This window comes from Ursus arctos, unplaced genomic scaffold (assembly GCF_023065955.2).
Source record: "Ursus arctos isolate Adak ecotype North America unplaced genomic scaffold, UrsArc2.0 scaffold_14, whole genome shotgun sequence".
NCBI lineage: Eukaryota > Metazoa > Chordata > Mammalia > Carnivora > Ursidae > Ursus > Ursus arctos.
Window position 1 is genome coordinate 40076043 of NW_026622808.1, and position 11074 is coordinate 40087116.

The following is an 11074-nucleotide window of genomic DNA, read 5'->3' on the forward strand; positions in this document are numbered from 1 at the left end:
CTTTTTCCTGGGGAGCATGTCTTGTCACATTACCAACAGAGTTACTCGACACTAGAAACTGTGGGTTATTTTAGATATGTTGAATCTACTTTGAATCTTGAAAGTAAAGAAATGGTAGGACATGCCAGGGGAGTAAACATCTTTAGAAGCCCATGGGTATATGCTAGCATCATCCCCCTACAAAATAATGAGTGTAGAAATGGAAAAATCGTATTTTCTTTTTTTAACAGAAAAGAAAAAAATATTTACATTTTTGAAATCTTACATATTTGTTTAGATCAGGACCTGAAAAATCCCTTTATTTCTAAGCTTCACTTTTAAAATAATCAAAAGGTTTTATTAAATTTATAAAAATGTGCCTCCTTCCGAACACTAGACAAAATACCAGTCAAAACCACCTCACAGCCCATGGCCCAAGGTAGTCACCATAAATACTGTGGTAAATCCCTTCCACATGTCTCTGCTTGGTTCACTGTTCTATGAGTAGGATAGCTTCATAGCAGAAGAATTAAAAGATTCAGATAGAAAAATCATCCTCTCGCATGCAGAGAGAACCATTTTGTTATTATATGTTCTCCCCAACATATAACCTTGTTTTTACACTGTTTATACATAAGAGTATTTTATATCAATGGAAAGAGGTAAATCCTACAGGGTGGCGGGAGGTTATGTGGGAGGGGTTTCCAGGCTTTGTCATTTGCCCCACTGTGGGTTTGGACCCGGGGGTGTGGAAGACATTATGGGGGGGAGATGGGGAGATGGGAATGTTTAGATCAGGTGTTGGGGATACAAGGTGGGGATGTGGTAGCTTTGCGATCCAGCTGTTGAGGTGCATGGACTGTCCTAGAGCTTCCGCCCGGGGCCCTCCCCTCTTCTAGCTGAGAGGACCCACTGGCTCTGGCCATTCACTCCTACCTCCCCTTCCTTCCATCTTCTAGGCCAGCGTCTGGTCAGCCCTGGCGCAGCCAATGAGACCTCGTCCATTCTGGTGGAGTCCGTGACCAGGTCGTCCACAGAGACCTGCTTTAGTGCCATCCCCAAGGCGTCCTCAGATGCCAGCAAGGTGACCTCCAAGGGGGCAGGCCTCTCAAAGGCCTTCGTGGGCCAGAAGAGCTCCTTCCTGGTGGACTGCAGCAAAGCTGGTAGGTAGCCTGCTCCTGCTCGAGGGTCAGGGTGGAGGCGTGCTGAGCACCCTCTGTTAACTTTAGTCTCCCCTGCAGTGCCCACCTCCCTGTGCAGCCCAGACATCTGCAAGTAACCTTGTTCATTACCCCATTCTCCTGCACTTCATATTTTCCTCTCTTTTGCCTCTTGATTCTTTCAGATGCCCTCAAGGTAGACAAGAAAGGTGGCATTATCCCCGCTACAGAGGGGCAAATTGAATCAGTAACCCGGCCCCTTCTCTGCCAGTAATTGCTTTAATTGCAATTAAACTTGGGTATTTATTTGGGTGTCAGTGGTTAGTCGCCTGGGTTCTGGCATCTGGCACATCTGGGCTGGAAACCTGGCTCCACTACTTCTCCCTCCTCCCCCCGCTCCCTCCCTCCCTTCAGTCCTTCCTTCCTTCGGCAAACTTAGCCATGTGATCTTGGGAAGGTTACTAAATCTTTTTCTTAAAGTCAGTTTCTTGTTCTCTAAAATGGGAATAACGAAGTCACCTCCCGTGAGTTTCTGTTGAGAATAAAGGAGACCAGAGTAGCCATCACTTACGGAACTCTTGCGACGAGCTAAGGGCTTCACATATAACTTCTGCAAACCTCACAGCAAGCCCTGTGGGTGCTAGCGTCATCTCCTGTTTACAGATGGGCAAGCTAAGGCAGAGCGAGGTCAAGTTCCACATCCAAGGTTACCCAGCTAGAAAGTGGCAGGCAGGAATTTGAACCCACGCCACCGGGCTCTGAGTCTCTGCTTATAGTTGCCATGCCATCCCACCTCTCAAAGGTCCCAGCGTCATTGTAGAATCTCAGCAGACAATAGTTGGTGTATTTCCTTTGGCTCCCATTTCCCCTTCCCTTCCTCTGCCTTCTATGATGCATCCCGACAGAGTAACCACCTTTCTTTGCCTCCCAGGTTCCAACATGCTGCTGATTGGTGTCCATGGGCCAACCACCCCCTGTGAAGAGGTCTCCATGAAGCACGTGGGCAACCAGCAATACAACGTCACATACGTCGTCAAGGAGAAGGGAGATTATGTTCTGGCCGTGAAGTGGGGAGAGGAACACATCCCCGGCAGTCCCTTCCACGTCACAGTGCCTTAAAATGGTTCTCGTCCAATCCTGGGAGGAGTTCTGGTGGTTGCTTTTCTTGCTTGTTTGTAACTTGTTTTATACAAAGTTTTCCTCCAGCCTGTTTATGGGTCTGAAACCCCATCCCGAAAACATTGCCGTTCTAAAGTGCCTTGAGAAATAAGTCCTAGACTCAACTCTTTAGGGACACGCTGGGGACTCTTAAGAAATGCACACTCATGCAATGGGCTGAGAAGATTTTCATGCACACTCGGTTCAGATCCGACCTCTTGCAGATCACCCCCTGCAGACAGACCAAGGTCACTCGCAAGACTGACATTTCTAAAGAATGAAATTGACTAGCCCGTTCATGAAACAAGACTGGCAGGGAGGGACAGGGCAAAGAGGCGACCTAGTTTAGGCTGTCATTTAGAAAAGAAGATGACTTAAAACCAGCTTCTTCTCTCCAGCACCCTATCACATAAAAGGCTCTTAGGCAGACACCATTGATTCAACACTACTCATCTCCACACCCCCGCCCGCTCCGTGGCCTTTTTACACGTCTCAAAGGGCAGCCAGTACATGGTGGCAGATTGGCCTCAATGCTTCCTAGTGCCCCTGCCTCGTTCTGCTGAGTATTTCCCTGCAAAGTTGTAACATGTGCCCATCTTGGCAGCCACGTTTTGCTTTTGTCTTTAAAGGCCATTCAAGTCTGTGGGTCCGAGGAAATTCTACTGTAGCAAGCAGCCCCCTCCTGCCAAAGATCCCCCTTTTTTTTTAACCACCGCGAGCCTTTGTTCTTAACACACTCCAGCCATTTGTCAGTCTTTGATGAGTCTTGCCAACACGTTCGAAGTGACCACAGGTGGGTCACTATGTCAGCGCCCTCGTCTGCAGAGGCCTGTCACGGGACAGACCACTCCACACCCACCTCCAATCAGCCGTGGGATCACTTCTGAAAAATAATCATAGATAGGAGAGAATGGAACTCCTGCTGACCTTTGGCCTCAAAGTCAGGGCACTGTGGAGGCAGTGGGAAGGACAGCAGCAGCTCCTGGTGGTCTGTCATGAGGCAGAAATAATGAGAGCTACATAGCCGATGGCGGCTCTGTATGCATTTGGCCCTGACTGTGTCATCTGAGGCTGTTTGGAAAGCAACGTGCAGGTGCAAAATTCCAAAAATGGGTATAAGGCATTTTGCACCCCTTTCTGCAGACTGAGCTGGCTCTGGGATAAAGGTAAAGCATTTGCGGACCCTGCCTGACTTCAGGGCCCGGGTGTGTGGGGTGTGGTCTGGGCAGGCAGACCTTTTTGATTTGCTGCTCCATCCTGAGGAAGGGGCTGCTGTTGTCACGAGTGCCTCCATGGGTGGGACAAGGAGTGAGGTAGGGGACTGTCCCCAAGATGCAGCAGCTGGGGGCAGGTGTTGGCAATAGCCCCCTTCTTAGAAACCGGAGCAGTCTGAAGCCTAATGTGAAAGGGCCATGGGTTTTGTAAACTGGGACGTGGAAGCGAAACTGGAATCAAACGCCGACTGTAAATTGTATCCTGTAACTTATTAAATGTTTGCTCCGTCAAGCTCCCTTGGCGTCCTTGGAGGATGCTGTTTCTGAATAAATGGTTCAAGTCTCTGACTGGCTTTCCCTACCCCTGGCTGAAAGGACACAGATTAGCAGCTTGTTCTGACCGTGAGCCTGGCCTCGTTTGCAGGGGGATGGCTTGCTTTCCTGTGAGCCCCGCTGGGCGGGGGGTAGCATCAGGAAAGGCCGGGCAGCCAAACAGGCTGGGCCTGGCGGTGAGGGCACTGGGGACGGGGCACACGGGCCGGGACACCAACACAACCTCGAGGAGAGAAAGCCTTTTTCCCGATGATGGGAGAAACTGTCATTTTAGGGAGTTTACTCCAACAGGAAGCTATGTCACCTGTCGTCCCAACTGCCCTTGGACAACAGGGTTCGTGTGTGGTGTTAATCTTCCTCTCCCTGCTCCTTCCTTCTGCTAGGAAGAGCTTGTGCTTGGTGTATGTGACGTATGCTTGGGATGCCTGCCCCTCCCCTCCTGCTACCCTCAGGCGCTCCCGGGTCACCACTTTGCAGTGTTGATACCAACTCAGGTGTTGAATGGACATGTCAATTGGGGCGGACGCCAGGCCCTGGCCTTTCTGACCCCAGAGTGGAGGCTCTACTTCCCTGGTTATACCTCTGTGGGAGCACACCAGGAGCCGCCAGATGAGCCCCAGGAAGTCCCTGCTGGGCCCCTAGCCCTCCACTGGGGGCGAGGGGTGGAGGGAAAGTCAGGGAAGGAAGACTGGATCCTTGTGTGTGTTTCTTCCTGGCACCTCCTTGTTGATCAGAATGGAGGCTTGTTTACCTCTGAGAGGTGGGAGGTAGGGAGGTTTTCCGTTGCCCCCCATCCTGGAGGGAGCCCCCTTATCTGTGGGTCTGTGCCAGCAATGACTGTTCCTGGACTCCACAAGGGGTTGGTGGGCTTGGGGGCTGTCCAGGCTCTGCCCAGTGATGTGACCTTGCCCACAGAGGAGCCCCGGGGCGCAGGCGCTGGTTCCGATCCCAGGAAGACTGGCTGGTTTCTGTTGGGGAGGCAGCATTTCCGTGTTCACAGCTGGACTTGGGCATCAGGTAGAGCTGGGACCTGGGCTCGGCCGGTCAGGGGCGGTGTGGCCTTGGGGAGGTGGCTTCCCCTCAGACCAGGCCTCCCTCAGGGTGGCCGTGAGGATCACTCGAAATATCACGGGGAGCTGGGTGTCTTGGCCACTGCTGTCTGTGACCAACATCCCGCAAGGGTGACATTCCTCACACAAGGTGGCATCTGGGGCTGCCCTGGTGGGCCCTGGCCTGTGACATCACACACAACCCAGGTGAATCTGTGCGCCTCTCTGGGGGTCAATGGCTCGAGCCACAGGGCAGCTCTTATCTGCACCTGGACTTGCTGCCACGGGAACAGGCTGTTGTTGGTGCAAACACCCCAGTGACTTTGAAACCCGACCTGAAAGGGTACCAGGCCCTTTCCTGCCAGGGGCTGACTGGGCCCATCACTCTGGGGGCCAACAGAGGTTGAAACAGCCAGTGCTGACAGCTGACCTGCAGAGATCCTCGACCCAAGAGGCCCTGTTCCCTTCCGAGCCCTGATGCCTTCCTCTCCCTGGTCCAGCCACCTCCTGCAGCCCACGGAAGCCCTCCTCAGCAGTGCCGCCCAGAAGGAAACGTCCATTAACAAGTCTGTTTCCAATGCACTTAGAGCCTGGTGGGCCCTTGACCACACGTCCGGTCTTCAGACTTCAAGGGGGCCTTGAAAGCCACATCTTGATGAATTTGGTGTAAAATGAGTCAGGCACTAGGGATTTAATTTCCCCTAAAAATGGCACCACCTTAAAAATTAGCCGAATAAATGTAAATGGCCACGTGAGTGATCCTTGTCACCAACACCCACAGATTTATATTTTAAAATGGGGAACAAGCTCATTAATACAAGTGCTCTTTGGGCTTAATGCTCCGTCTGATGGAAGCAAGGTCTAGGAAAGGAATGGAATCTTTTCAAATCCCCATTAACTTGGAGGGGGAGGGGCTTTGTAATCAGGATATCCCACTAATGACAACTCTCCCCGAAACACATCTTGTTGAACTAATTATTTTTTTCTCCTCACAATAGCAAATCATAACTCAAAGAGGATGTAAAAATGTTACATGGCTCAAAGCAAGCCTGAATTCGGATTTTTCCCCTCTGGCTTTGTCCTAAGGATGCTGACCAAACACACGGGTGGGAGGAATCTGTGAAACAATGGGATCCTTTTTGCTTTGTGATAAGGCTTTTGTCTGCGTCCCTGAGCCCACAGGGGACCAACTCATATGCGAGGAATTTAGGGTGCCCCACCCCACACCCCTTCTCTCTTCCTCAAGATTTCTCCAAAGCCCCGGCTGGCAGGCAGGAGTGGGGAATTTACGAGCCTGACTTATGGCTTGCGTCCGCGTCCACGGGTGTTTGGGACTTATCTCCCCAGGACAAAGCTCAAAGATGAAAGAATATTCGAGCCTTGTATTGCCCACATTATTCCCTCTGCCATAAGCACCGCCTTCCCAAGGCATCAGGATGCCTCTCCCAGTCGGTAGGGATGTTGTTAGTGCAAAGCTAATGCTGAACCCTGGTGGAGGGGAGTGGGGGACGAGGTCTCCGAGAAAGAGGAGATCTGGGCAGAGGTGCCACGCCCCAGAAATGCCAGCCTCGGGCCAAGCTCCAAGCAGCTGGCATCAATGGCAGCAGCAGAGCCTGGTTGTGAGAAACACCCAGAAAGCAGCTGCAGGCTCAAGTCTAAATTCAATCCCAGCTCTGCGGCTCACCGGCTCAGACACCGGCTGGCTCTTCATCTCCCCAAATGTGACAGACTTCTGCATAATGCTCATTTCACATCTGGGAAGACTGAGGCACCGCGGGCAGTCTAGACAGCCTTGCCCTTTCTTGTCTTGCAGACTGGAACATTCTTCCTCTACTCTTTGCCTGGCTAACTCATGTTCATAGTTCAGGTCTCAAAGGGCACCTCTTCCAGGAAGGCTTCTCTGTGTTTCAGTGCCCTCATCCTTAAAATGGGAAAGTGGGAAACTTCCATTTTAAGATTAACCTCTAGAAAGATCTCCCAACACATCCATCCTCCAACTGGCTGGCCAAATCCTTCCCCACCCAGAGCGGCTAGAATAGGGGCTGCCTGGGTGTTGGGGAGACTCAGTTCCCTAAGGCAAAGTGGAAGGGCTACCTTAATGAGGGGAAGGGAGCCTGTGGGGAATCTATTAAGCATGGTGGTTCGAGCATGGGCCAGTGGGTTCAAATCCTGCCCTGCCATGACCCCCAGCAGATCATTTACTGTCAGAGACTCTCATAGCCTCTGTTTTCTCTCCAGGGAAATGGGGTGCTACAAACTACCCATCTAGCGTTCTGAGGGTTAACTGACAAAATGAATGTAAAGAACATACCATAGTGTCTAGTACATGATACGCCTTCATAGAATTGCTGTTGGTGAAAGGTGTTTAAAAGAATTCTTCTATACGGAGAGCTTAAATCCAGGAGGGGCTACTTTAAGGACACAAATAAGCAGAAATAGGAGAGGCACCTGGTCTAGAGACAGAGCCCAGGACTGCAAATTGGGTTGCGAGTCATGAGTTGGAATGGATGGGGTGGCCAATGGCAGTACTAGGAGCAGGGTGGGTCCTTGGTGGCCTGGGGGAGTGGCCAGAAAGGTGGGAGGAGAGCTAGGTGAGTCAGGTGCACTGATGAGAGCCCCAGCTCACCTCCCAGCCTCCCCTGGTTTCCAGACTTCAGGGACCTCTTTCCCTTCGCAGAGGCCTAGGCCAGAGGCTGGCCTGGGGCTGCCCCTACACCTTCCCAGGGGTTGCCGGATGGGTTTGAAGTGAATAAATCTGGAGTAAAACAAGTGTAATAAGTAACACTAATGCTAGGCTCTGAGTCTTATGGTTATCCTATTTTTTACAGGGGCATTTCCCAGGGCTCAGAGAGGTTAAGTAACCTGTGCAATGTCACACAGTAATGGTCAAGGCTGTGTTAAAGCTGGAAAGACTGAATTTAGGAGGAAGGCCACGAAGCCTTGCCCTGCACACAAGGGCCACGCCCAGGTGGGTGCTTGGAATCCAAAGGCGACTCTCCTTGTGAGCCAGCCTCTGTCCCTGAGCCCATTGGAAGGCAGTACTTCTGGGGCATCTTTCTACACCCTTCCACCCCACTCCCCTCTTGAGGGAGCCTGTCCTCCCCTCAGTGCAGCCTCCCGTTCCAGAGCCTGTTGTCAGGACCGCCTCTCGGACCGTCGTTGCCGTAGTGACCGCCAGGGGTCGCCTTGGGCGCGCGAACTGCGGCACCGAAGAAAACCCTGCGGTCCGGAAGGCACCGGGTCTTCCAAACCCCGTAGGAGCACAGCCACCTCTGCGCTCTGCCTGGGGCTGGGGCTGGGGCGGTCTGGGTCAGGGAGGCTTTCTTGAGTTTCGGTGTCAGACCACACCCCACAGGCGTCTGACACCAGGGTCCTGACACCCCCGTAGCTCCTCCGACTTTCTTCCATCCGTCCTTCCCGCACACGCCCCAGGGAAACAGAACCGATGTGAAGTCTGCCTATTCATCCTTTCCTTGAGCACTTTTTCCGAGCACGGACTATATGCCAGACAACTCCCGCGGAGGTACTGGAGATGCGGGGTTGGGCAGGACAGGGCCCAGGAGCGCAAGCTCCGTGGGGAGGGACGTTTTGTCAGCACTGTTCGCTTGCAGCTGCTGGCACGCAGAAGGCCCTCAGCACCTAAAGCAAGTTTGGTGCTTACAGCCTGCTCAGAGCGCCTGGATTTAAAAGGTGATGCACAATGAACTGATGACCGTTGTGAGCGCTCCTGAGGAGACAGACCAGGCCCAGGCCGTGTCACTCAACCAGTTGGCTTTTATTCCTCCCAGATGCCCAAACTTCATAGCCCTCATTTTACAGCTGGGAAGACTGAAGCACAGAGGGCAGTCTGGACAGCCTTACTCTTTCTTGCCTTGGGAGTCCCAGCCTACAACATTCTTCCGCTACTCTTTGCCTGGCTAACGCATGTTCATAGTTCAGGGATCGCTCAAAGGGCACCTTCTCCAGGAAGCCTTCCCTGATCATCTCCCCAATTCCCTGCTCCCCATCCACCTGATTATAAGTCTGTCTCTCCTTCTGGACTGGGAAACCCTGAGGGAGGGAAGCATGTAGACTCTGTTCCTCCTCATCTATTTTTAGTACCTGGCTCAGTGCCTGGCAACAGGGTTAAGAGCGAATGGATGTTTGTTGAATGAACAAACGAGAGTGCACTGAGCAGAGAGTGGAAAGGTGAGTGGCCCCGGGGCATTATGGGTAACCTCCTTCTCACTGGTATGCCTGCTGTTCACCCCTGCAGGGCCCCCCTGGGAGAGGCAGAGGGTGTGAGGGTCCTGCGGCTGATGTCATGGTGCTGCTGGGTGACTGGTGGGTCCTCCTTTGCCCGCCCCTGAGCCACCACCCACCGTGCCTCTCACATAAAGCTGTCACATTCAGTGGGAGAGTTCTGGGTCTGTAACGCAGGGGTGTGGCGTTTGACGTCCATCCCTGGGTGACCAAATGAACATTGCTGGGCCTCAGTCTCCTGAGCTGGAAAAGTGATGGAAGAGAGCGTGTCAGTGAGTCACCGTGAGGGTTCCGCTGAGCGGCCTCACTCAGGAAAGCCTCTGGCCCAGGGCCTGGCACGGGGTGGCCAGGCTGTGCTCGGGCTGGCACATAGTCTCTGCAAGGCTCCCTTTCCCCATCTGGAAAGGAGCCCAATGAGGGCCCCAGCAAGTGAGGGGGGTGGTGTAAGGCAGACGGAGCTGAGCACGGCAGCTGGCACCGAGCAGGTCCTTGTGAGACAGCAGCTGACATTGATGGAAGGCCTCGCCATGCCAGGCACTGTTCCAGGTTCTTCTACCCTGGCCTCATGTCATTCTCTCTATACCAGAAGTCATTCCCCCTGTCATTCTGATGTTCAAATGTCGCCAGGAAGCTATCAAGGGTCAGAGCTGTGTCTGCGGGGTTGGAGTCCAGAGTTTCCATGGCAACCCCCCAGCCCTGCGTCCAGAGCTTCCTGAGGGGGGACACCGGGCCTCCCTTTGGACCTCCCGGGGGGCCTGGTGCACAGGAGGTGCACGTCAGGTGTGCTGGATGGACTAGAGGCTGTGGCACCCCGTGCTCCTCCCCGGGGCCCTCAGGGTGTGAGGGGGGAAGGCAGGCTTGGGCCCCGAGGCCCTCTGGGGCAGAATACAGCCTCCGGCCAGGCACCCAGTGGGTGGTGGCCAGCCTTTGCTCCCTTTTCCAGCCTGGTCTGTCCTACTGCCTGCTCGTGGCCCCCAGCAGCCCAGCCCCTCCTCTCCAGCAGGGCCTTGGCAACCCAGCCCTCATTGGCCGCACGTATCCTTGGAGACGGGCACCAGCAGAGCAAACAGAGGCCGCAGGGCTGCGGGTAGAATGGTTCCTCCCCCCACCCCCCTGCCCCCCCACCGCCATAAGGGATCTGTGCAGCACCCAGAGCCAAGCCTGCTGGCAGGAGCGCATCTGGAAGGAGATGGCAGCCCGGGTGGCCTGGAAGATCTGCTACGGCCACAAGTACCCGAAGGAGGGGCCCGTGCCCAGGAAGCGGCTCCAGCGGGCCCCCCTCAGGTTAGCCTTGGGAGCCGGGCCCTTGGCTGCCACCAGCTCCCCTGAGAGCAGGGAGGTACAGGATGGAGGGCCGGAGACCAAGGGGGTCTGGGATCAGCTGTCCAGGGGAGTGGGCGTCCAGGGCCCCCCGCCCAAGGGAGACGAGGTCTGGGAGACCCGCAGAGCCGCTCGGGGGCCAGCAGTCCAGAGCAGGCCAGAGGGCTTAGGAATGAGGCAGGTCCCCCCCAGCACCCTGCAGCTGCTCTTCCAAGGCATCTCCCACGACGGCCAGGGCCGGGCCTCGTACCTCCGTGAGCGGCATCGGCAGAAGCCGGAGGAGAAGTTTCTGTACCCGATCTTGTCATCCTGGGAGTACGGCTGGCACGTGGGTAAGGGCGACCACCATCTTGCCACTCCAGGCCTCTGCCGGCAGGCCCGGCCCTTCCCCTCAGCCCTGTCCTTAATCACCCCGCAGGCACCAGCCTGTGCCTGGGGCTCACCCTTCTCCAAGCTGACCGCACACCTTCACACCTTCAGGCCGTTGCACATTTTCATTTCTCCACCTGGAATGTACCTCCTGCCTCTTCCTCTGCTCACTAACTTTCACGTGTCACCTCCTCTGGGAAGTCCTCTGAAAGTCCTCCAGGCAGATTTGCGTCGCCCTTGTGCTAATACA

The 11074-nt window shown here is 54.3% G+C and overlaps 1 protein-coding gene across 6 annotated transcripts in view; it reads left to right on the forward strand.

Moving 5' to 3' along the window:
• FLNB (filamin B) overlaps nt 1–3856 on the forward strand; it is a 139355-nt gene extending 135499 nt beyond the window's left edge. For all 6 annotated transcript variants that reach the window (XM_026501101.4, XM_044384972.3, XM_026501102.4 and 3 more), the window contains 2 exons: nt 939–1142; nt 2071–3856. In XM_026501101.4, coding sequence (XP_026356886.1) covers nt 939–1142; nt 2071–2258 — 392 coding nt within the window. In that variant the 3' untranslated portion in view covers nt 2259–3856. The remainder of the gene's footprint in view (nt 1–938; nt 1143–2070) is intronic.
• The last annotated feature ends 7218 nt before the right edge of the window (nt 3857–11074 follow it).